The sequence below is a fragment of the Bos indicus genome, chromosome 7 (genome assembly GCF_029378745.1).
Source record: "Bos indicus isolate NIAB-ARS_2022 breed Sahiwal x Tharparkar chromosome 7, NIAB-ARS_B.indTharparkar_mat_pri_1.0, whole genome shotgun sequence".
Classification (NCBI taxonomy): Eukaryota; Metazoa; Chordata; class Mammalia; order Artiodactyla; family Bovidae; genus Bos; species Bos indicus.
In genome coordinates, this window is record NC_091766.1 from 21,786,789 (window position 1) to 21,813,385 (window position 26,597).

The window sequence follows — 26,597 nt, forward strand, 5'->3', positions numbered from 1 at the left end:
TTATTATTTTAAAAAATCATTTATTAAAACATCTTCATTTCCCAAGGCACTTCAGTAGCTTTCACAAAAATACTTTTTTTTTTTTTTTAAACCAGGTGAAGCATATGCTCTAGGAGTACCATGGTAACATATTCAGAAAAGAGAAGACAATTTTACATTGAACACAGAGTATCTCCCAGTGTTAAACCACTGAAGTGAGCAACTCTGAAAGACCGTGAGCACAACTTAACTTTCTTCTTTGTAATTTTTTCCCATGATTAAGTATCACAAAAGGAACACACACAATGACATCATTTTTGGCACTCAGAGAAGTGCTAGTATAGCTAAGGCTGGTGAGGCCTTGCAGAGGTGGCAACTGCAAAACATTGCCAGAGTGATTCTGGGTTGAAACGAACAAACCACGAAACAAAAGACAAAACCAGGAGGCTGAGGAACCAGCCTTTCCTACGTCTATTCTGAAGGGCAAATAACTTAAGGAGAAAAAAGACATAACAACAAACAAACAACGAACAAAACACAATCAATCAAAATCCACATTATAGTTTTGGGAGAAGAGACAAGTTTGCTTGTCTCTCTCACTGATTTACTTCCTTCAAACCATACGTCAGAGACCATAGTAGCTAGGAGACCTGACTCACACAGCAGTGGAAAACAAGTATAGTAGCTTCAGTGACGCATCTCTTGTGGGCCCAGACAAGCCCAGTGCTTTGATCAGATGTAAACAAGTCTACCCAGTAGCCACTCGGAGTGGTCCAAGTGCTCGTAAGTCAACGCACTTGTCTGTGTTCTGTATTTGCTCAGTTTCCTCCATATTAAATTCTTCTCGATTTCCCCAGACCTGTGTTCTCCTGCCCTGGGGAAGCAACAATATCCTTTGTATCTGAGAAAGTATGAGAAATCAAACTTCCTGTGAAATTACTTCTCTTCCTCTAAAGGGCACCATTAGAGGGAAACGGGGAAAACATGTTTCGTGGGGTGGGGGTTGGGGAGGGGAGGACTTAGACCTTCAGGTCTATCAGAGGCCTTTTTAGGTAGTCTGAAATTAAAATGTAAATTTAGCAAATGCCTCTCCTATTTTTTCCAAATCCTACTGGTTCCAGTTAGTGGTTAACTTCTTAGGAAGTGCCAAGTCCATCATTGTAATGGTTAGGATTTATCCAAAGTTGTCTGTCAGTAGCCAGAGTCCCTGGAGAAAGGTAGTGTCTAGGACCATAAGCAGCTGAGTTTGGGTGTCCATCCACGAGCAAGGCAGACACGGAATCCATAGAATCAATAGCAAAGACCTTTGCCACTGAAGGACCAGTGTCTGCACAAGCCACTTCTGACAAGACAGTCTTTCCTCTTCACTTTCTCACTGGAGGTTGTGTCAGAAGGATGTGCTTTTAAGGACTGTGGGGCTTTCTTCACCATCCTTTAACATCCTTGTGTGGCTTGGAGTTTGCCTGTATTTTATTCTATAAAGACAAGTCAAACAAAAGTTAGTAACAAATCTTAGAAAGATTATCTACCAGTCTCAAAACAAACCCTACCCCCGCCACTGCCATAGCTGAGGTTATCTCACTAAAGGGGGAAAAAAAATCATACAGCAGATTCTGAAAGGTTTCTCCTTGTCTCTGTACTATCCCAGAGTTGCTGTTGCTGTGGAGAGGTGAGTGATGACCTGGTGGTCTGGGTCCAGCCAGAAAGAACAGGCGGTAAGCACCTGGCCACGTCTGATCCTCTTACGGCTAAACTAGTCCATGGCATTTCTGAGTTCGTGGGGAACTCTCTGCCAGGCGCATTAACTTTGTGAAGAAGGAGGCCTCCTTACCCTTTGACCCTTAGCATCTGGTCAATGGTGTCTGGGAGTGGAGTGCCGAAGGTCTCTGGGAGGAACAAGGTGAGGATGGCTGTCAGGATCGTCAGACTCCCCATGAGAATGTAGGGCAGGAAGCGGTCGTAGGCACCTGTGGCGAAGCAGACAGAGTCCCAAGCTGGGGGTGCTTAGACGTGGTCTCTCCCCCTCCTTTCATGTCCCTGGGACTCTAATGGGTATCACCTGGCTTCTCAGCCTCGGCATCTCCCAGTCTGAGCTGCCATATTGGAATGTGGCACCTAGGCAGGTCACAGAACCCAGAGTTGGCACAAACCAGCAGTACCTTGGTGTGGGGAAGGGTGTAGACTGGAAAGATGGGGCTGGGCCATTTCTATTTGTATTTCCTTTCTTTTTTGGCTACACCCTGTGGCACGCGGGATCTCAGTTCCCCGACCAGGGATCGAACTCACGCCCTCTGCAGTGGAATTGCAGAGTCTTAACTACTGGGCCACCAGGGAAGTCCCTCCATTCCTATTTCTTAATGCTGGGTTTCCAAGGAACTTGAGGTACTTATCTAGGGACAGGAATAACTCCACCTCTCCAGACGTGTCACAACCCACTCAATTTGTCTTCAGGCCAGGTCAGGAGGTGTTTCTGCTTGTCAGATCTTTGCAGCATATTCACAAAGTGCTCCCAAGGTGGGGCCACCCCTCCCCAGAGATGTGTCAGCTAGGAATATGCAGGGGGACTGCAGCTGCTGTGAAGAAATAATTCTGAGAAAGATAAAACTGGGGCCCTGTCACGTAAAATGCCATAACGCAGATCTTTGCACAGTGTAGAACTGCTGCGTTGAGTGCTTCACGTTACAGAGGTTCTCTGTTCATCAGATCTCTTCAGTGGACATCTTTCCCTTCCTATTCCTTTTAAACTCCCTATTCCTATTCCTTTTAAATTCCAAGAAGGGATTTCCCCAATTAAGTACACTGGCTCCCCAAACACACTGCAATTTCTTAGGACTGGGGAATTACGTTCTCTGACGGAAGGCCTAGGAAGGCTAACACAGGCACAAAACCCTCCGCTCTTGTCAATTTCTAGCTTGTCTACAGGTTGTTTTCCACAGGAGTGCTTCCACCACAGTGCACCTCCATAGGAACCTTCTCCAGGCATAGATCCAGTCTTGGCTGTGTGTACACTTGTTTTCCTGTTGAGCAGTCCCAGCCCACATTACAGCCAATCAGTGCTTCCACCCCAACCCTCCCGTGTGTGCTCTGCCCCAAGGGACTTACCAAGGTAAACGAAGTAGGGAGACAGGATGCTGCCCAGGCGGGACGCTGTGGAGCTGACTCCCACGCCCATGTTCCTGACCACTGTGGGGTACAGCTCGGCCGTGTACACGTAGACCATGGAAAAGGCGGCTGTGACTCCAAACTTACCCACCATCACCAGGACTGTAGCCAAGTAATACAGCTCTGGAGAGGCAAAGGGAGGCCAGTAGGAAGAGGCAACAACCCAAGGTACACTGCTGCTGAGAGTGGTTTTTTTTTTTTTTTTTTGCCTGAAACAGACAAATTCTCTCCCTTTCTTTCTGGGAAGGGATGGGGAGGGAAGTTTCTATAACTTCCTATTGTGGGATAAGGCACTTATGTCCCTCCAAGTTGCTTACTGAGAGGACGCTGGGACTGGCAGCTGTGTGAGGACATACTCTTCTCCTCAGCCTAGAGACCACCAGAGTGAGCCCCTTGATAATCCAAAGGAAACTTGCTCCCCAATCACAAAGTCACTAAAGACATGGAACCTCATGCTGCCAGCACTGTGGAATTAGCTAAGGATTTGTGTATAAATGGGAAGTTCAATCATAACTCACTTCACACTTTCACTCTACTTAACACTTCATAGACCAGCAGGCCTTCAGGAATGACCCTCTGATCTCCCCTGCTTGCAGTGCCAATGAGGAGATACTGCGAGTACCCTGCGGGTCTCCCTGAGCTCCGGTGTGAGCCTCCACATACACCCCTGGGCTCCCAGCCACACTATGCAGAGTGTTGCCAGCCCCAGGGACCCAGAGGTCCCCCGATCCATAACAACTCAGGGTACCACCATGGACATGAGGGTCCGTAAACCGTTTTGTGAGTTTTCAAAGACCTCACACCCTTCTGGAGGATACAAAGAAGGTTTTACAAATAAACTCCTGCAGCTGGCCTGTGAGAACCGTGCTGTGGACGGACCCTCCCATTTCCCTCCCCTCACCTCTTACCAAACAGTCCAGGCTCATTCCTCCTCAGGGTCTTGGCCTTTGCTTTTTTTTTTTTTTGGCCTGAAATGTTCTGCTTCTAGACTTTTTCGTGGGTTTCTCCATCATTTCATCTGTTGTTACTCAACTGTCCCCTCTTCAGGGACACTGTCTATGACCACTCTATATAAACCAGCTCTCCAATGTCCTTCATTGTCATTATAAAAGGTAACACTGTCTGTACTATACTCAGCATTTTATTTACTTGTTCACTGTCTGTCTTCCCAACTGGAACGTGAGCTCCAGGAAGACCTGGGGCCCTGCCCAACTAGTTTACTTCTGCTCGTTAGCCCCAAGCACAGTGCCTCTCCCACAGTTAACACTGCGCAGCTGCTTATTGAATGAATAAATGACAAAGACAGGGCCAGGTTGAAAAAACACAGGGATGGCTCTCTTCCCTCCCCCTCACTCTGCAAAAACAAACACGCACACATTAACTTGGGTAGAAGAGTACCATCAACTGCCAGCCCCACATGGCTGCTGTCCTTCCTGCCCCCAAAGCCAGGCCATGATGACTGTCTGGTTCCAAGAGATACTTTCTCCTGATTTGTTGGACGAGAACACAGATATGCAAGCAAGCTCTAACGGCATCACTTCATGCTCTTTACTAATTGGGTGAGACAGTCATAGAAACTGAGTGACTCAGTGGATATCTCAGACCGCAGACACGTATGGGACCTACCTGGGGGCACGAGCTGCACAAAGAGAAGAACGCTGCCACCTAGGAAGAGGGCGGTGGCCATGGAGTATCGACGGGGCAGGTGCCGCAGCAGCAGCCAGGCCAACACGTACGCTGGGACTTCAACCACGGCCGAAAGGAAGCAGTTCAAATAGACGTCCCCATGCAAGTTAGGGGTGTCCAGGGAGAGCCCGAAGTAGCCCACTGATATGGTCAGCCTGAAACAGAGTGCCGAGGAAAGCTGGAGAAGCAGCATCCAGGTGTCTCCCTACCTGGGTGACTTTTAAAATATCATTACTGCAGGAAATTCAAAACTATCCTCACCAGGAGGGTAGCAGATTTAACCTTGAGTCCTGCTTCTTAGAAACAAAGATAACTTCCCCCAGACAAGGGTACCTTTTGAGTCAGAGCACTTTCAAAGTATTCCAAAGTGTCCCAGCAAAGACATATAATTCAGACAGATTTCCTGTGTTGGAAAAAAAACCAAGACCCAACAACCTGTCAACAGGCCTTTTGACTTTACAAATCCTAAGCTGTGTGTGCTCAGCAGTGTCTGACTCTTTGTGACCCCAGGGACTGTAGCCCACCAGGCTCCTCTGTCCATGGGATTCTCCAGGCAAGAATACTAGAATGGGTTGCCATGCCCTCCTCCAGGGGAACTTCCTGATCCAGGGACTGAACCAGTCTTCTGCGTCTTCTTCTCCTGCGTCTTCTGCACTGGCAGGTAGATTCTTTACCACTGAGCCCCCCAGGAATCCTAAGCTGAAGCACTCACAAAAGCCTACCTCCCTACTCTCCGAACCTCCCAGATCCAGCAACTGCAGAAGGAGCTCAGGAATGAGTAAAGAGGCAGCTATTAAGTGGGGTATGGTAAGGTTGGTGACATAACATAAAATAAGGAACACTCACTGGTCAAACATTTAGAGAAAGATCCCTGGCAGACCCTTTGGGGCGATGAGCCAAGAGACTGGTCAGAAGCAGTTGATCCTAACCCCCCCAGACTTGTGAGGAGGAAAGGGAGCTCCCAGTGGGCCATTTGAGTGCCTGTCTCCAGCAGACATTCCTTCTGTTGACGGTCAGCACTTTTTGGCAAACCAGACCAACATGAATCAGATTCTTTCTAACTCATCTGCAGGTTGAAGCCACAGCCGCTATAATCAGGGAAGAGGGCTCATACAGGAGTCCCTGGGAAATCCAGAGCAGGCGGAGAGCCCGGGTGAACCTCAGGACGGGTGACTCACTGCAGGCTGGCAAGTCTGTGGCGCAGGCTGAAGGTTGGCTTTGTCCAAGGCCGACTCAGGGGCGTGTGCTGCCCCGAGGGATCCCGGGCCATTCCTTGGAAATGAGTGACTCACAGTACCCCCCAGGGAGCAACCCAGCGGGCTGCCAAGGCTTGTTGACTCCAGCAACAAGGATTCTGAGATGGAGCCTGCCTTCCTCCCCTACTGCAGGCTCAGGTAGTCACCTGTAATCCCAAGTGTCTGGCCACCGAGCAAACACTCTCTAGGCACTCAGATGTGTTCCTTCTTTCTGATAAGTCACAAATCCCTGCCTGACACACTTGGGGAGATGCCATGTGAGAAGGAACTTGAAGAGGACATGCAGGCCATGGCTCTGCCTCCAGGACAGTCTCCAAACATTCCAGAGGGAAGACGTCCTGCTTCCACATTTCCGGAATGTACATAGCAGCCTCTGTAACCGGTGGAGCCTTCACTTAGAACTTCTTAAAGCCCTCACCAGTCCTCCTGCACTGATGCACTGTCGACAGGAACAACTCAACTAGGGCCCCAACATGAGCAACTCTTCACCTTATGGCCCGGAGGGATCCCCAAAGACCCTGTATCTTCCTCAAGAGCCCCCACAACAGTTTTCGTAGTCCTGTTCTGAGATTCCGTTAAGAACCAGGACACGCCCACTTTATTGCAAGGCACATCTGTGCCACTTTCTGATGACACAGGCTTTCAATTCTGGTCTGAGACATGTCTGCAAATGTGAAGCCTGAGAGCTACTGCCAGAAGCTGCGTCTGGAGGCCCCGGGTAGGTCTCACTTACGCACCACAGAATTATGGACATGACGGTGATCATCCGGATGTTCCGGGTTCGGATCAGATCCAGGATGCTGTGGGACTGCTGCTTCTGGGAGCTTAGGTCTTGTAGCTGCGGACAACAGGGCAAGGGTATGGGAGGGAGAGAGTGTTGGAGACTTAGAGACCCCAGAACATCGAAACTCTGGCATCTTAGCTTTCTGTGTCTCTGACTTGGGGAGTGGTTCGTGTTTCTTGCTTGAAAAGAAAAGTAGGTATAGAGGCTGTGTCTTGGGCTGTAGAAGGCTTCACCAGGCCTTGTCGATAACAAATTTGTGAACAAGAAAGAGGAATAAAAGTAAGTGACCAGGCTGTAACACAATGCAGCCAAGGAGGAGGCCTAAGCTGATTGCTCTCTCTGAGCACCACCCCGAACCCTGTCAATGGCCACATTCCAGGGAGGCCTCTGAGCATTCCTTCCCAAGCCTGGCTCCCAGCCCTCTGGGTCAGAGAGAAACTGGCTGTGTAGTTTATTGATATGATATTTTTTAAAGAATTAATGTTTTTTGGTCCTCCTACCATGTAGTTACTGGTCTACTTCCAAGGAAAAAAATTTCAGATAGAAAAACAGGAAAATTGACCTTGGCTTCACCCAGTGTAACTTCCTATGAAATTTGGCACGGCCAAGGACATTAATAAACCACACGTCTAAACACACTGATGTTGCTTTCTTAAGCAAACCCAGCTTTGGAGTCTGTTTTTCCTGAGTTAGCAGTTCAACAAAAGGTCAACTTTTGACCTAACTGATCCCCTGAAATAGCCTCATTTCTATAAAAATGCCAGTGGATTCATGGGTTCACCAGACTGACCTCTGCAAAGCTCCCAAGGCTACCTCACTCAGAAGCCTTCCCTGCCATCTACCCCTTACTGAACTCTGACCGAGTCCTTTCTAGGACATCCTGAGTGGGAGCTAGTGCTGGGCCACTTCTTAACTGTGAGGCTGGCAGGGCTGTCAGTGGCCAGTGGCTTCTTTGCCACCTCTAGTAACTGGTCTCTCTTTCCCAACCCTGAACTCTGCATCGGAAGTCAGACTGGCTTGAACGTGCCTTTGCACACAGCAATATGCGCCTGCTGGCTCTTCTCACAGCCAGGCCCTCGTCTTTGTCAGAGAAGAGACACACTCCAGAATCCCATCAGCCAACAATGACAAGGTCTAAGCTCTTCTGGGAGCCACGGGACTGAGGAAAACTGCTTGTTACAGACAGGGTGGAAACAGAAAGAACAGCAAAGAGAAACAAGATCCAGGAATCAGGCAGAGCCAGGAAATTACTCACTGCACGGGAGAACAGGGTTTGCAGAAAGGTGTGAGGTTGGGGGAGGGTGGATGTCAAAAAGGACCTGGCTCTAGGACGATACTCAACCACTCCCCATTGGTAGGCGGAAGGAGACAAGACAGTTTTAACTCCAAATCTATTTTTGTTTCATATTTTAGGCAGTGCATTTTTTTTTTTAAATTAGAAACTGCCAAGGTATAAGAAACAAAGATTTTCCAGAATGCCAACTTCATGGAAGACCTATTACACATAAAGAGTTTTTATTATGAAAAGTAATGGTTCAACTGTATGATCACCTAAAAGAGAAGATTTATACAAAGTATGAAAATCTAAAATCCACAGGGAAGGTAAAGGAATTGAGGCAGCTGGCACCTTCTCAACTTCTGAATTTTAACAGGACCTGCCTTGGGATCAGCTGGGGCTTAGGCATGGAGAGGGCTGGGCTGTTATGTAAAGGGAGGGCTTCGGGGCTGTGTGATGCTGCCCTAAAATTGTGGTCACCGGGACCCTCCCAGCAGCCCCTGCACAGCGCTCACCTCACTGGAGTCAAAGATGGTTGAAGGTGCAATGATCCCATTGGTTTTGGCAGCCCTACGGATGATCACCTCTGCCTCCTGAAATCGCCCCTGAGAGATGAGCCATCGGGGGGACTCAGGGATGAACCTGGAAGTACAAGAAGCAGTCTCACTGAGCCTTCTGTCCCTCAGACCAGGTGGAGCACACGTGGAGGTGGGAAATGGGGTTTCAGAACCAGAGCGAGGTTTGAGGAATGTTTGATACTTCCAAGCCAGAAGCCAAGAGATGCACTGTGCTGCAGCTAGTAAGTGTGAGCCTCTGATTACACTGGAGTACACAGAATTTACAGGCACCGACACACCCTGATGGGTGGGATTCCTCCCTGGCTGGCCACTTCCCATTTCTGAGGAGTGGTGGTGCCACCTGCTGGACACTAAGTAGACAGGCACAACATGGGTTCCTGCAGCCTGGCTTCTGTCATGGGCTGAGCTGGGGCCGGGGAACACACCTCCCCTTGCTGTACTCCCCTGCTTGTTCCTGGCATCCCCAGAAGCTTTTGCACTGACCTCTGACAGCCTCTAGTTTATTGTCATCCCTCCCTCCTTGATTTTTCCACTTGACTGTCTATAAGGCACTTGGGCGTTCTGAGACTTTGTGGACCTTATTTTCTACCTCACCAGTTGGCCTCTGCCCTTGGGTCCTAACCAGGACTCATCTGTCTCTTCTCCCACTGTGCTCTGCAATGTTCTCACATCCACATGGGCCAGGGACCTCGCCATCCCTACGTGCAAAGTGGGGTTCCCGCCTCAGCTTCATTCTCTCTCTTAGTATGGAATAGCCTCCTCTCTGCTTGTCCAGCTCTATCTTGGAGGCTAAGATGGAGCCTGGCTTCCTCCATCCTGCTACCTGGAGGACTCTCACTCACAATGTGCTCCTTCTTCTCTCAGTTCTGTGGCACGAGGATGTAGCAACACGCAACCAGAGCCAGGGCCTCAGCTGTCTTGTCCTGCGGTCTGACAGCTTCCTGGAGGTCATGCTAGACTATCATCTCGCAGTTACTGCTTTTTCCTCTGTCTACACTCCGATCAACGCAGCACAGGGCTGAGAACAAGTCTGTTGATTTCCTGAAGTTGTTTTGTTTTTGGCTTTTCTGTGGATGGAAAAACATTCTGAAAGAACTTAGGATGTGTGGGTTGCTGCTGCCCCCTAGTGAAAGCCAGACAGAAGACACCCTGCTAGTGGGTACCACCAGGCACAGGGCACACTCACCACCACAGCGCTGCACAGAGCACCCCCGGCACCGTCAGCGCCAGCAGCAGCATCCGCCAGTCTCTGATGAAGTAAGCAAACAGTGGCAGCAGCATGTAGCCAAACGCATAAAATATGCACACGCCTAACGTAGAGAATATAATACGAACTGACTTGCCAAGAATTTCTGTTCCTGTTCAAAACAAGGGAGGAGTCAGGTTAGTATTTTAATTCTGGTCATTTCCTTATTCATCTTCTTTTGTGTAATTTTCAACATACAGATAAGGGATCAGGAAGAATTATCTCAAAGTTTCCAAGCCTTTGGGAGGGACAGGATTCTGACCACTTGCTGCGGGTACCTCAGGGTTCTCTCCTGACACTGTCATCACTTTCTGAAACCCTATGCTAAAGATGCCATGTGGGGCCTCAAATTTAAATCTTCACTGAGGAAGGGTTCATTGAAGGCAATTTTGCTATTATAGCCACATGGGCTATTGCACTTAAAAAATTTTTTTTTCTATTAAATGTGAAGAGAAACAAACAATCCTTTCAACGATCAAACCAAGGAACCTAATGACCCAAAAGCTAGAGTTAGAGTCCTCCAAACAGTGAAACTGGCAGCTTCTCAGTGAGAGCAGGCCAAAGCCCTGCACTGTGGATTATGAATTAAAACCCTGAAGGTCTCGTGACTAAAGCCCACCCCTATCAATTCATTCTTTTTTAAAAAAGATGTTTAAACAAACGTGGACCATTTTTAAAGTCTTTATTGAATTTTTTACAACACTGCTTCTGTTTTATGTTTTGGGTTTTTTTTTTTTTTTTTTTGCCCATAGGCATGTGACATCTTAGCTTCACAACCAGGAATTGAACTCTGACCCCCTGCATTGGAAGGCAAAGTCTTAACCACTGGACCTCCAAGAAGTCCCTCAATTCATTCTTGCCAGTCAATTTCACTAGCCACTATGCGTTTCAGAAGAGGCAGTTTTCTTCCCTGGTGAGCCTGCCAATCATGGCCCTTGCTTCTCATGTCATGCCTTCCTCTTTCCTTAGCTACCCCAGCCCTGGGAAATGGCAGGCCCTATTTTTAACAGAAGATGTTTAGGTGAATTCTAGCAAAATGGCCATCAAGTACTAATGAGACCAAGGTGCCACAGGTCGGGGGCCAGAGAAGAACTGGAAATCAGCAGTTAGGCTATCTTGCTGCTGGGGACGAGAGGCTGGGTGGGCACTTGGAGGACTCAGCTTCCATGCCTACTAATTGGGTCCACCAAGGATCCCTGGTTGGCACTGCCAGAGACCACCTCCCCAAAGGGACATCACAGCTGTCCCCAGAAAGTGGGGGGTGGGATGATGGTGAAACAGAATCAAGTACTCAACTCCAAACTGATGGCCATACCCAGGACAAATGCTGCCACATAGTTGGAGATCTGGCCCATGCCTACAAGGAAAAACAGCACGGTAAACATCTCAAAGTTCTTCGAGAAGATCTGCAGGAAGCTGAAGCCTGTCTGCATGCCCATCGTCACAAACAGCACGTTCTTCCGACCAAACCTGGGAAGGAAAGGAGAGTGACAGAGAACCAGCTGGGAGAAGGCAGCATGAACGGGCCCCCCGAAGCGGGGGCTTTCCCCGGGGTCATTCAGGGAGGGGCTGCAGACAGTGCTGCCAGGGCACTTGGTGAGGGGGCCGTCCTGGTCTCTCGGTCCCTAGGCTGTTACTAATGCACAGCCTGGGCACCGGCGTTGCCCAAGAGGTAGTGCCAGAGTTAACACAATGATCACAAGGGACTGAACACACTCATTATACTTAAGTTTATACATTCATAATTAATATTTTTCAAGAGTTGGTTTACTTTGGAGGATAATGGAGAAAGAATTCATTATAGATGAAAACTGTTTAAATAAAGGGGAAGACATTTGTCCTGACTTTTCTATGTAAACTATATGAACAGTAACCAGTAACAGATGAGGGAAAGTATCATTTCATAAAAGTATTCCAACTATTAAATGAAACTAAAGTGATACCATTAGAACATCATCCTTTTATGACTTCCAGTGAATGAACAGATACGAGTATCATGTTTCAATGACTGCTAACATCATAAAAAGAGACACTTGAACACTGTATAACTCCTACAGTCTTGCCAAAGGGGCTGAATCTGATGAAGTCTCTGGATCTAGCTGCAATTTGCAAGAAATGCAGAGGAAAAAGCAATATGTTCAATTGCACTGTAAGTATACCCTCAGCAAAATTCAGACTGGGAAATTCTACAAGTAGAATAGCCCAGGCAAAGAAAAGGATGGAGAACCCCTAGGTTAAAGCAGACTAACAGACATATAAAAATTTTTAAGTGAGCAAGACTAAACTTGTGTTTAAGGATGCACATTTGGATGATAAAACTACCAAAAACCCACAGGGAAGTGATTATTGTAAGTCAGGCTAGTGTTTACTGATAGGTGAGGGAGGTTATTGTCCTTGGGATGGGACAGATGAGTGGGGCTTCCTGGTGGCCAGCAAAGTTCTATTTCTTGACTTGATATTTATATGGTTATTTCCCTGGAATAATTCATTAAACCTCACTTGTTCTGTGTGGTTTTCTATATCTATGTTCAATTTAAAATTTTTTTAAATGTTGTTTTTTGGATTTGTTTGGTTTCAAAGACAGTGCTACAACAAGTAGGAACAAGTCAACCTAGTTCATTCAACCTAGCAGATTCAGCTTGAGTCTGGCCAGGGCTAGCAGACACCCATTTTCATTCAATGAATATTTATTTGAACATCTATTATATACTAGTCACTATAAATGTATTTGAATAAGAAAAAAAGACATGGATTCTGCCCTCAAGGAGCTTATAGTGTGTAGTAGAGACAGACAGTCATCATATTTTAATCACTCTGCTCAATGTACGATCACACAGTGAAACAAGAGCGCTGAAGGATCAGCATCCTGACCCACAAGGGACCCAACGAAGGAACCTATCCTGACTGCAGGTAGAGGCTGGGGACTTGGGCATTCAGGGGAGGTCTCCCTGAAGATGGGGCACCAAGATCAGACCCAAACGTAAAGTAGTTGTTGACAAGAGGGGGTAGGGGAGAGTGACCAAGCTTTTGATGATACAGTACAGTGGGGGAAGTCAACATTAATACTATGATAAAATCTTTTATTTATTTCTGATAGGCAATGTGAAGGCAAGGCACAAGGAACCAGTGTAATAATGTAAACCAGACACCCTGAGGAGGTCACCTGTGTGGTCAAGGAAGGCCGTGGCATGGGGATGGGGGTCCGGGAATGTTTTGCTGTGACTATGAGAAGAGCACGTACAACTGTGGTTGGAGGGGCAAGACGAATGCACGCGAGGGGCAGCTGGTCAGGAGGAGACTGCTGAGGGTGCCAGGGGGCCAGTGCACAAGGCCTTCAGCCATGGTAGAGTTTGGTGCTTCTCCCCATTACAACAGGGGTTTGTTGTTTTTGATGATACTGGCATCTAGTAAATAGAGGCCAGAGATGTTTTGAACATCTGAAAATACCCACGATAGTCTCCCACAACAAAGCAGTCTCTGGGGCAAAATGTCAACAGTGCCGAGCAACCCTGGCCTAAAAGGAGACTCCCCTGCATTGTTCGGAACAATAGCGCCCTGCACGCCAACCAAGGGGTGGGGCCTCCCTACCCTGCTCTCCCCTCCCAAGGGCTCCCTGGAGAGTAGTGAAGAGGACAACTCAGGGAGCCCTTCCACTGCAACAATCCTTGGCAATCTGGGTTTGGGGCTCAAAAGAGTCACTTTTTAAAAGAAACATTTGTCTATTTTTATTCTTTGATATTATATTTATGTGTACACAGCACATTTGTAAAATACAGAAAAGCACAGAGAAGAAAATAAAAATCAGCTATATTCTCTGACAGCCACTAACATTTTTTTTCTTTATTTTTCTAAATTGAAGTATAGCCAGTTTACAATGTTGGGCTAATTTCTGCTGTACAGCAAAGTGACTCAATTATATACATACAGACATTCTTTTTTCCTCTTCTTTTCCATTACGGTTTATCCCAGGAGATTGGATATAGTTTCTTGTGCTATATGGTATTCAATAGGATATTGTTGTTTATCCATTCAAAACATAATAGTTTGCATCTACCAACCGCAAACTCCCACCTCCCTCTCCCTTGGCGACCACGACTTTGCTCTCTCTGTGAGTCTGTTACTGTTTTGTAGACAGGCTCGCTTGTGTCATATTTTAGATTCCGCATATAAGTGATATTGTATGGTATTTGTCTTTCCTTTCTGACTTGTCATTTAATATGATAGTATCTAGTTTCATCCACGATGCTGCAAATGGCATTTGTCTCATTCTTTTTTTATGGCTGAGTAGAATTCCATTGTACAGATGCGCCACATCGTCTTTATTCTTTCGCCTGTCGATGACCATTTAGGTTGTTTCCATGTCTCTGCTATCGTGAACAGTGCTACTGTGAATACAGGGGTGTACGTACCTTTTTGAATTACGGTTTTGTCCAGGAGTGGGATTGTTGGTCATGTGGTAGTTCTATTTTTAGCTTTCTGAGAAACCTGCACACTGTTCTCCACAGTGTCTGCATCAACTTACATTCCTAGCAACAACGTAGGAGGGTTCCCTTTTCTCCACACCCCCTCCAGCATTTTTTTTTTTCCCTTTCCCAGCATTTGTTATTTGTAGACTTTTTAATGATGGCCTTCTGACTGGTATGAGGTGATACTTGTCACTGTAGTTTTGATTTGCAAGAAAGGCTCACTTTTAAAATTTGTCAACACAAGGTTAAACATACACATGTCCACAAAAATAAAAATATCAGCTACTTCTTCCCTAGGGTTGTGCCTCCCTTATAATTCTGCACTTAAAGGTAACTCAGTGACATCAGATAAAATGCTTTGGCAACCCAGGATTACGTTATTGCTCTTGACTTTTAGGCTTATTCATATTCCTGAAAGGAGTCCTATATAAAAAGTTACTGTTGATATCACAGACAACACTGGAGGGCATGAATGCACTGCTCTAAGGCAATCTGTTAGGCTAAGGTTTTTGACCTGGCTCACTTAGGAGAAATCTGTCCACCTCACAGAGCCCTGGGGCCGCCCAACAGGGTGCAGACAAGCTTGGGTGGTACAAGGAGCTGAAGGCAGGTGCCACAGCCAGAACAGCCACATTTTTGGCTATTTCATTTACTGGACTTAAAGGATCCTACTTAAAAGAAGACGTCTGCTAGCAAAAAAATTTTTTTAAAGGTTTGAGAAGCACTGTACTAGCCCTTCTGAAGAATAAGGTAGCCTTCAACACAGTCACTAACTTTGTTTCTATTGTTTCCTTGGGAGCAGACCTTTTGAAACTTGAACACTTTCCTCAGATCATCATGGTGTTACGTGGTCATCAGGCTCCGAAGCTGACCCACAGTGATCTATCTATTCTATGACACAGCTGACCAGAGAAATGCGCTGGGTTTCAACTCTGAAACTAGGGTACTTCCTCCTAGTTTTTCACATCAAGGTAATTACTCTGAGTCTCAGCTGCCACCCCACCCTGTGAGGAGGAACTCCCACTTCCGCTCCAGGAGGCCCTCTAAGCTCAGTCCACGGTATGCCCTCCTCTCACTCTACACTGTTCCCATCCACTTTCCGGGCTTTGATGAGGGTTCTGTGAACTGACAATTCCCAAATGCGTTTCTCTAGCCCAAACCTCTCATGAAGCACCCTATCCATACATCCAACTCCATACTCAATTACTCCTATGAGACCCGAAGTCTCATAGTCACCCTGAATTAAGTATGTTCAAATGGAACTCAGTACCTTCTCCTACAAACTTTGTCCTCTTCCACAGGGCTTTGTCTTTGGGAAGGGCATCACCACCTGCACAGTTGTGCAGGCCAGGAGTCTCCCTCCCCTCACTTCCTGTGCACACAGAGCTAAGCCCTGTCGGTTCTACCTCCTTCCACTCCTCTCCGTGTCTACTGCCTTCAGCCTAGTCCAAGTCACCTTCATTTCCTGTATAAATTATTGTGATAACCTCTCACTTGGTCTTTCTGCCATCCCTCTTGCTTCCTTTCAATCCTTTCTCCACCAAGTTATCAAACAACTTTTTAAAAAATGCAAAGCTGATGATGTCACACTCTCAAAAGCTCCACTCTGCTACGTGCTGAAAGCCCAGACTCCTGTCACCTGCTCAGCCCGGCTGCTCTTCTGCTTGGGACTCAGCCTGCCTCACTGTGGTGTCTCTATTCCACTCTCCACACCACTCCAGAGCACTGTCTCCAAGCTCCTGCGGTATACCATGCCTTTTCTTGAGTCTAGGCTTAAGCACTCTCAGCTTTCCTGCACAGAACACTCTTTCCTCTCTCCAGCCCTTTAGCTGGCTAATGCCTACTCATTTTTCAACCCCTAGCACATGGTTCATCATCTCAGGCCTCCTCTGTCATACCCTCTCTGAGTACCTTGTACTTCTCTGTATCACCTACCATCACAAAGGGTAATAAGTACTTCCCTCAATTCGTTGTTTAATACATTCTGCCTTGCTAGAAGGCAAGTTCTAGAAGAGTGGGCACCTGGAACGGTAGTTCACAGGAAACAGGATCAGGACTCTCTGGGCCCTAATCCTAGCTCTGCCACTTGCCAGTTGTGTGACTCTGGGCAAGTCATTTAATCCCTCTGGGCTTCATTTTTCCCATCTGTAAAATGAAAAGAATAATACTTCCTGTATCATAGGGTTACAAAGATCAAATTATTTGTTGTTTATTTGTACAGTACTTGTAAGAGTGAACGGCACATATTAGAAGCTCCGTATGTATGTATGTATTTATCTATTTATTCATTTACTTTGTGCTGTGCAGCTTATGGGATCTTAGCTCCCTGCCCCGACTAGGAACTGAACCTGTGACCTCGGCAATGAAAGTGCAGAGTCCTAACCACTGGGGAATTCTCAGATGCTCTGTGTTTATTAAGTAAATGTAAGTAACTAACTGATGCTTGCTATAGGTTAAGAGTTCTCTTGGGTGGGGTAGCTGAGTCATATAGTAAGTGTATATTCACCTTCAGTAAATACTGCTATGCTCTAAGTGTATTTATAAAGGATAAACAGGAAAAAAAAGTTTCATTAAAATATGTATTTAAGTATGTAAATGTTGAGATATATTAGTTCCCCGCCCTCAGTAGGAACTGAACCTGTGAGCTTGGGAATGACAGCACAGAGTCCTAACCACTGGATTACCAAGGAATTCTCAGATCCTCTATGCTTATTAAATAAATGTAAGTAACTAACTGATACTTGCTGCTAGGTTAAGAGTCTGGGGAAGCAAAGGCCTTTCCCCTAAAGGAGCAAGTTTCTCAGGCTCATCTAGAATCAACAGTCAGTGGTCACGGCCTACTGAACTCTTTAATACTTACAGGTGACTGTGGGAATTTGTCCCTTTCAAAAATCACTAGATGACACACTGGAAAAGACAAATCTAGTGAAAAACGCACATATTTCTTATGAGGAAAGACTCCTCAGGTAAAGATATTAATCCATAGATGCAATATGCCCGAACATCCCTCTGCATGAAAGCTACAGGGTACGATGGCTGTGTGCTCAAAGCAGGACGACATCCTCAGCTTGAACCTCTCTATGAGAGACTCCCCCTGCTGGGAGGATGCTGGGACTCCTCTCCACTGGGTGATCCGGTGTGGCCAAGGAGCTTGCTGAAGGCTATTCTCCTTGCCACAGGCTTCTCTCACAGACCCTGAAGTCCTGAGATAAAAAGACACAGTATCATAAACCCCTCTGTGAATATTGTGGTAACTCTGGAACTTTCTCCAGAAAAATGCTCGCATACAACCTCTAAAATTTTGTAGGTAATCTCCAGCGGAGATGAACTCCCTAAGCCGCAGACCTTGAGTCAAGAGCCCTGGAATTATACAAATAACCTGCTTATGGGTTGAAACAGCACACTTCCTGATTGCTGTGAAGTACGATAACCACAAGCCTGTTAGCTAAAGGGAATCAGCCCTGTGAGCATAAGAGTTCTGCCCATCACACTGCCATTGGCTAGTGAGACCTCCTCTTACCTTGAGGAAAGAGTGATGGTTTTTGGGAACACAGAGGCAACTGTCTATGGAACGCCCTAAGTCTAGCCAAGGCTATGGTTTTTCCAGTAGTCATGTATGGATGTGAGAGTTGGACTATAAAGAAAGCTGAGTGCTGAAGAATTGATGCTTTTGAACTGTGGTGTTGGAGAAGACTCTTGAGAGTCCCTTGGACTGCAAGGAGATCCAACCAGTCCATCCTAAAGGAGATCAGTCTTGGGTGTTCATTGGAAGGACTGATGTTGAAGCTGAAACTCCCATACTTTGGCCACCTGATATGAAGAGCTGACTCATTTGAAAAGACCCTGATGCTGGGAAAGATTGAGGGCAGGAGGAGAAGGGGACGACAGAGGATGAGATGGTTGGGTGGCATCACCGACTCAATGGACATAGGTTTGGGTGGACTCCAGGAGTTGGTGATGGACAGGGAGGCCTGGTGTGCTGTGGTTCATGGGGTCACAAAGAGTCAGACACGACTGAGCGACTGAACTGAACTGAACTAAAGATCTACAATACAGCTCATGTGCTTGTGTGTGGTGTCTCCCTCTCCTAATGTGTGAAGACACCAAAGGGTTATGCTTACCTAGGGAAGGCCAGCCAGGAGCCACAGAAGTGAATCAAGGCATATTTCCTGGTCAACTGGATCATGGATACACTCAGCTGAGGTTGCTTTGCTCAGCAAGCATCAGTGAGAGGAGGCTGCTGACTCTCCTTACTTGGAATGGAGTCTATAGTATTGATGTGCCTTCCCTCTTTTCAAACACACAGCCCAGGCTGAGAGGATACTACCTGGCTCTATGCTGGGGGCCCCAGCAGCTGCAGGAGACAGATACCCACCTTACCTGTCTGAGAGCTGCCCGGAAATGAAGGAGCCCATCAGCACACCCACGAAAAACAAGGAGATTGTGAGCGGGGCCTTCCAGTCGTCCTCACACACCAGGTTCCACTGAAAGAGGAGAGAAGGATATATTACTTCTTTTTCAAAGTGCTTTAAATGTTAAGCTTCTTGGAAAATGAAATCAGAACATCCCATATCCTTGCATGCTTTGTTTACATGACTGCAAGGGTGTGTGAGCTCACTAAGGCAGGTGACAGCCCACTGGGCAGCAAGGCATGGCACAGGTTTCCCCTCAATGGGGAGACTGGCCATCTTGTTTTTCATAGCTTTTAGCCTCATTGTTTTGTTATCAGTTTCAGGAGGGGAGACAGGCAGGGAGCAAGTACTCTGCCCACATGCCAACCAAAGAGGAAGGGCGAGGCTTCACATGGTCACTTCTAAGGATCTGGGCTGAGGCTGGGACTGTGAGTAGAGCAGGCAACCTCTCAGTGGGGTCCAGGCCATTGGCACGGATGGCATATGAGTGGTTCCGGAGCAGGGCTCTGCAGCTCCAAGGGTCAGGGCATCCAGCAAGGAGATGCAGCCAGAAGGCCTAGTATGCACCTTCTGGATCTGTTCCTTCAGCTCTGCTCAGGTCCTGACTCTGGGCCAATGACTCCTGGCTCCTGCTGACAGTTAGAGCTGGTATCCCTGATGCTGTGCCAACATAAGGCCCGAGTACAGCCAAGAGCACTGAGCTGGGAGCCAAGAAGCTGGGTTGTAGCTCCTACTCTGTTAACTAGCTACCCAAGCCCATCGTGCCTTAATCTCCCCATTTATGAAACAGTGACTGGGGGTGGGAACAGGTTGCAGTGCTTGGTTCCCGGAACCTGGTGTAGAGTTTCACCCACAGTTGGCATGGGAAGAGATCTGCGGGCACAGGGAAGCACACATGAGATTGCTCCAGCCTAACAAGGGCCAAGAGAAGGATGAGAAACCAAAATAGGAAGCTTGCTGGTTCCCAGAAAAATGTTTCCCAAAACAGAGAGATGGTACTCTGTAATAACCAAGAAGGCCACCTTCCAGGGAATTCAGCCCCTTGCTTGCCTGGTGACAGGCTGCATGCCTGCCCTCCATGGATCCTGTTGGCTCCTGGGGAAGTACACGGTTTCCAAAAAGAAAGCATCTCTTCCAGGTCAAGGTCAGAGGGAAAAACAAGTCTGCTTCTCAGCCCTGCTGGGCAGTGCATGCAGAAAGCCTCCAGGCACCTCAGAATGGGTAGAAGGGCAGCCCTCAGGATGGATCGGAGAAGGCAATGGCACTCCACTCCAGTACTCTTGCCTGGAAAATCCCATGGATGGAGGAGCCTGGTAGGCTGCAGTCCATGGGGTCACTAAGAATCGGACACGACTGAGCGACTTCACTTTCACTTTTCACTTTCATGCACTGAAGAAGGAAATGGCAACCCACTCCAGTGTTCTTGCCTGGAGAATCCCAGGGACGGCGGAGCCTGGTGGGCTGCCGTCTATGGGGTCGCACAGAGTCGGACACGACTGAAGCGATTTAGCAGCAGCAGCAGGATGGATCAAGAACCCCTGCAGAAGATGATAAGGCTCACTCAGCCGCAAGCTAGCTCTCCACTCTGGAGCAAGCCTGTGCCTTGGATGGACTGAGAATGGGTGGTGATCCCCACTCCAGGGAAGAGTTGGGGGTCACCAACTCTTGAGTCTAGAGGAAGCCCAGACTAGCAGGGGACAAGCAAGGAGCACTAAGGCCCAAAGGTTCAGGCAATGGCAGCCTTCTCATCTCTGCAGTCTCAGTGGTGCCAGCACCCAGATACCATCTTCCTTCTAGGAGGGTGTGTGCTCCTAGGGCAGCTGCCATCCAGACACGGCTGCTGAAGTCAGAATAGGAGTGGCAGGGAGTTAGAGCTGAGGGACTCGGTGAGGGCGTGCCAGCCTCTGGGTGTTAGATTATGGTTATGGTCACAACTGAATATGATGGGATCTATTCCCAGCTAGCAGGCACTACTTTTGTAGTGACAGAGATTTTAAAAAAGACTGAATAGAGTCATTAGCTGCTTCTCAATAGGTCTCTCATGAGAGCTGGGGTCTGATACAGCTGAGCCAGACTAGAAGTCCAGAGGGGCATTTTCAATGAGTTCTGGAGTGGCACCTCTAAACCCCCACCTCATGTCGGGTCTCCCAGTATAGGCTTCTAGGGGCTTCTCGACTGGCAAGGCCAGATGTTACCTGAAACTAGGTCAAACAATGCTCTGTAGGAGATAAGGTGACTGAAGTGCTCATCAAGTGGATCCCCAGAGCATCTCTCCGGCTCCAGCAGCCTCAGCCCCTCCACTTGGTTCAGTGTCCTTACTCTGGGCAAGCATGTAACTACCTGAAGTAACTGGGCTCTCCATCTACTACCGACATGTCTTAACAATCCTCATGGCCTGGCTCTGGGCCCTCCAAAAGCAAGCAAGGGTTAGCAGTTCCTTCCTACTGGCCACAAGGGGCCTGTATATAGGGTCAGGAAAGGGACTAGGTTTCAACAAATGAACAGAAGGGCAAGCACGGACTGGGTTCCACCCAGCCAGCCCAACCCACCCACCTGGCAACCACCAGATGGACTGCAGCGGGCTCTAGGACTTGGCCTGACCCCCCTAAGGAGGGGTGGGATGAGAAGCCCATAGAGTCCAGGTTATGACCCAAGGTTTGCTGTCTTTACAGCAAAAGGAATCTAGTATTTCTATACTGAGTTCCTGGCTTGGCAGCCGTGACTAAGGCAGCTACAGACCAGCTCACTGAAGACGCCACCTGGTATGAAGGATGAACTGTATTGGCTGATGATAATAGGTATTAACCTTAGAACTAAATGTGTAGGTTTAAGATTTATGTCATGAGTCTAGCATCATTACTCCTCAGCTGGGTGAGCTATAAAAGCAGGAGCAAACTTAGGAAAAAAAAAAAAATCTGAGAGTAACCCTGGCAAAGGGCCTAGGCTTGCTACCCTTCCTGGTTAGAAATGTGCCTTTCTAGCGGTGATGGCTTCTTGGAGATAGCTTATATATACAAAGCTTTTTAAATTACATACTTTAGTTAGGCACAGTTTGTTTTATGTAATTTATACCTCAATAAAGCTGTTTAAATTTTTAAAAAGAAAGAGAACTGTGTCTCTTGAACGCAGCACGTAGTTGGTGCTACTTCTCAGTTATGGGAAGTACAGAGATGATGTAGTTCCCTGGGACTAAATGTTCTTACCTGTGAGTTGACTGGGAGAAAAAAGTGAGAGAGCCTGTGCCCACAGGGCAGAAGCTCTTTCCTAAGATGCACCCAGCCTGACCGCATCAGTGGTCAAACACACTGGTAAGCACTATCTGTTACTGAAGGCCATGCAGTCCTACACACGTTTCATCCTGCCTCCTGTTGCAGTTAATGGTGAATCCTTGACCCAAGGCTGTCAGGGCAAGGAGAACAATTTGCGACCACATCCTCTAAAAGCCTGGCAGAGCCCTGCAGCGGAGAGACTCAGTACCTGTTTGATACCTAGGTGAGTGAGTGACTCGATGGATAAAGGACTGTTAACCTTCCAAACCATACTATCCCTTGGGTTTCGTCCTTGGGCTTGGCTGCCCAAAGCCCAGATGAACCCTGAACTTCATTCTCAAGAACAGATTATTTTCCTTTCTCCCTCATCCCTTCTCTGGGTCCACTGTCAGAACTTTGACCCAGGGTGTTGGTTCTCAGCTAGCTAGAGTCTCAATCTGACCGCTCATGGTCAGATGGGTCTGCTGTGACTGTATGTACACAGGGGCCCTCAGGGATTTGCCATGAGCTGCAGGGGCAGGGAAAAGGGTCCGCACTTCCCTAGAGTGAGGGGAGTCAGAAAGGCAGAGCAGTGAGGCCCTGGCTCCAGGTCTTTTTGGTCTCCCCACCCCTTTAGTCAGCCCAGGGCCTGCCTCCCCAGTTGATGCAGCTTTTTCTTTGGGTGGATGCGGAGATAACAGTGGGTGCTCTCCTATTTTCTAAGACTATGCACTTACGAGATAAGGCTGATGGAAAAGCTGGTCGAGAAAAAGAGGCTTTCCAGGACAACAGGGAGTGAGTAAGAGTGTTGCCAAAGGCCAGGGCAGGGGGCTTCTGGGAAGCAGAGGAAAAGGGGACACAGAGAACTGCTGGATTTTTGGCTGAAGAGACCCTAACTCATGAGTGCTGGAGTAGCTAGACATTTCCAAAGGAAAACTCTACAGCCACAGGCTGTGTTATGGCAACACCAAAAAGCAGGTGACCCAGGCAGCCTGAAAATCACCCATGTTCCCAGAGAAGGAGGCAACGCTGGGCCAAGGAACACTCAGGGATTGGAGCGCCACTGCATAGTGGAGTGGCTGATGCCCCCGCACCCCTGGGGTGGCGGAAGGGCTACAGAAGGGTTCAGCCTAGAAGCTCATGAACCACCTATTCCAGAAACATGGGAGAACAACCTCTTTCACCTCATAAACAGTGTCCCCTTCTTTCTGCCAATCCCAACACCTTGTTGCAGATCCACACGGGCACAAGCCCCAGTCTCTGGAGTGCGGGGTTACATTTACTTTGAAATATTCCACTTAATGCTTTTTGACCATCCCTGAGTTCCTCTTCTATGAGTTAAACCTGTCCTTTTCTTCTTCAGTTCTCCCACGGTGGAGAAGATTTCAAAATATTCATTAATCCATTCAACAAAAATGCTCCTGAGTACTCAATCTGCAACCAGCATCAATGTCAGGACTTGCAAGATATAAGTACACCACAAAATTTAGTACTCTGTGTGCACTCAACTCCACAAAGAAAAAAAAAATCAAACAGGAAACTGGGGGTTTTCATCTTCTGCTGAAAACCATGAATAGGAATTCCATACCAGTGTACTTACAAATACCTCTAGGCATGATTTGGGGCAGAGGGCGGGCTTGAAGTCATTTAACAGGCACAGGACTAGCTGCAGTGGTCAGCCGGGCAGGTCCGATTGAAAGAAAACGGGCCTTAGAAAAATGGAGCCATCAGAATGTTAATGTAACAGCTTCCAACAGTGACTGTTCACCAGAAGAGAATGAGCAGCCTTGAACCTAAAAGTCTGGCATACCAGCATCCTCAAACAAAGAGCTAAGTAATGTATTAATCTTGCCTCCCTGCAAAGACTGACAACCTGGAAGTAGGTGAAAGGGCACAGAGCTCTTTCGAAACTGTTTAGACAGCTAAAGAAACAGCCTAAATATACAAAAGGAAAGGCTGATATTGGTAGCAACATAGCTCAAGGACCCTTCTGGAACAGTCTGCCTTTGGGAGCTCATCAATGCCATCACTGCTCTCATCCAAAGGCAGGATGGGGACAGCAAAGAAAGAGCAAATGATTAGAGTAAGCCAGAAACATAGGGGTTAGGGCAAAGTCTTAAGAAATGCCACGAGCTGCTCCTGACTTCACTGCCTTCTCCTTCCGCAGGCAGCCAGATGCAGAATTTGCAGGGACTTCTAGGTCATGGAGTATGGCTTCCCCTCCGTGGTCTTTGCCTGCAATCTGAGGGACAGCCTCTACTTTCACAATGCTCACTGGCTTCCAGGAGGGTGACAGACTCGCTCGGGAGGCTGGGATAGAGGATTTGTGATGACTGTAAGTTTTAATACTCCGTGCACGCTTCGGCCACAGATCACAGTCAACTACCTCCAACCAGCGCCTCTCCTCTCACGCAGCAGTGCCTGAGGACACCGGAATGCTGTCACTCGCTGAGATCCCAGTGGGGCTCTTCTCACACTCCTACTACACACATGTGGAGTAAGGAGGCACAGATGCTGGGGACATCAAATGTCCAAATATACAAAAAACAACACACACACACACACGTTTGTTGAGGCAGCACTCAGACTACCTTGAAGGGTGACAACCCCCAGAAGCAACATACACACACAGTCTCCAGAACCCATGTAAGCCTCCTTGAGGCTCCAGTAGGGTTTGATGCCATAACAGGAACTATGGACCATTCCCTTCAGCCTCTTCCCTGTGAATCCTGACCTTATGCCAGGCTGTGTCTTACTGTTCCAGACTTTGTCTCTGTTGAGCTATACACCCCAGACTCATCGACAATCCTCCTTCTCCAAGAAGCCTTGCCTACTCCTCAAACCCCTGTTCTTGACACACAGTGAACCTGGGCACCCGAGAGTCTTTCCAGAAGTGCTCTTTTTAATGTCCTGCTTGCTCAGTTTTGCTGAGACTACACAGAGTCAGAGTGCCAGAGCTGGAGTAAGATGCAAAGCAGAACCGCATGCATCCATAAATACCACATCATACATCCAGCTTTAATAATTACAAGGTCACCGGGGATAGAAAAGGCCACCCAAAAGGAAAATCCAAGGGGCTGGGGAATGAGAAAGGTTTTCCCCCTGCTTCCGATGAACTAAGGCTGTATGCTTTAACTAAATCTGGCTAAAGACATTTCCTTAGAATACCCTAAAACATTCCAAGTCAAGAAGTCACTCCAAATGGATCTTCAGATGCACAGAATCCTAAAAGACTAATGATAACTGACCATGAGTAAAAAGTAAACAATTTTTTATGGGGAATGACTTTGACTTTTTATGGGGAAAGTAAATGAGTATTTACAAGGAATTGCTAGGTCCTTCTTGGCTTCCTCTCCAAGGTAGCTAACAAGGAGGGGTGGCAAGACTGACAACCGTGCTGCGATGGCCACGATCTCTCTGGAAGTCACCACGAAAAGGGCTCCCGAGCCACCTGGCTGGAGGATGTCCATCACCAGTATGTAGTGAGTCCGCGGCGAGGGAGTGACAGTAGCCAGCACGCACCTTGGCGGGTGGAGTGCGCGACTTTAAAGACAGTGAAGGTCCTGCCTACGTCTAGGTCTCAGGCCCTGGGCGCGGAGCTGGTACCCACCTCGGTGACGATGGTGGACAGGTAGATGTCCTGGCTGAACTCCCAGCCATCCAGGCAGCCCTCCTGCTCCAGCTGCTCTAGGTCCACATCGCGCCCCGGCTCCAGCCCGAGCTCCGAGAAGTTGACCATCATAGCGAGTCGGTAGCGGCGGCAGCTCTGAGGCACCTCGCGGCCGTCCTGCAGCCGCATGGGGACACTGTGGTTGCGCCACGCGCTGCTCAGGTTCGCGGTGTCCGGCACCCGGCAGTGGTGTTCCGGGGTGGCCGTAAAGAACACGGACGACAGGCCATTGAAGCCGTTGGGGATGATGCTGGCGCTGAGCAGGAAGAAGATGAGGCGCTGAAAGGGCCCCCACTCGCCTAGGAAGGCGGTCACTTCGTCGTAGTCCTGCATGCTGCCTTCAGCTGCCGGCGCGCGGCGCGCGGCCCGCGGCCGGGGGTCGGAGGACGCGGCGGCGCGCGGGGGCGGAGCGTGGCGAGCCTGCGCGCCTGCGCGGCGGATCCCCACAATGCGACCGAGCAAGGGTCTTGGGGACGGCCAGCTGACTGAACAGGTTCGCAAGCTCCTGCCGCCGCCGCGGCCGAAGCGACTGGCCTTACATAGTGCGCGAGGCCGGGGCGGGCTCTGAGCCTGAGCCGCCAAGCCCGCCCAGCCCGCCGGTGGCGCGGCGCGGACGGGGGTGGAGCTGGACCGCGCGTGACGGCGGTGGGCGGGCTCGGGCCGCCGGCGCACCTGGGGCTCCGGCTGGTCCCTGCCCCCGGGCGCTCTCGGTCTCCGCTGGCCTCTGTAGGCCAAGCCCTGAGGTTACAGCCGAAGGAGCCCTGGCTGAGCGGAGGAAGGCCGCGAGAATTGTGACCTCGCCGGCGTCTGAGGCCAAGCTCGCTGGCCCAGCGC

General features: G+C 48.4%; 1 protein-coding gene across 1 annotated transcript; it reads right to left on the minus strand.

Moving 5' to 3' along the window:
• LOC109561819 (organic cation/carnitine transporter 2) lies at nt 1–26,295 on the minus strand. The gene is made up of 10 exons (XM_019964564.2): nt 25,704–26,295; nt 18,814–18,917; nt 11,283–11,437; nt 9,908–10,079; nt 8,659–8,785; nt 6,821–6,921; nt 4,768–4,982; nt 3,082–3,264; nt 1,811–1,946; nt 1–1,454 (listed from the first exon to the last, which is right to left on the minus strand). The coding sequence occupies exons 1-10, from the start codon at nt 26,094–26,096 to the stop codon at nt 1,367–1,369; spliced, it is 1,674 nt and encodes a 557-aa protein (XP_019820123.2). The 5' UTR covers nt 26,097–26,295; the 3' UTR covers nt 1–1,366.
• Nucleotides 26,296–26,597: the final 302 nt, after the last annotated feature.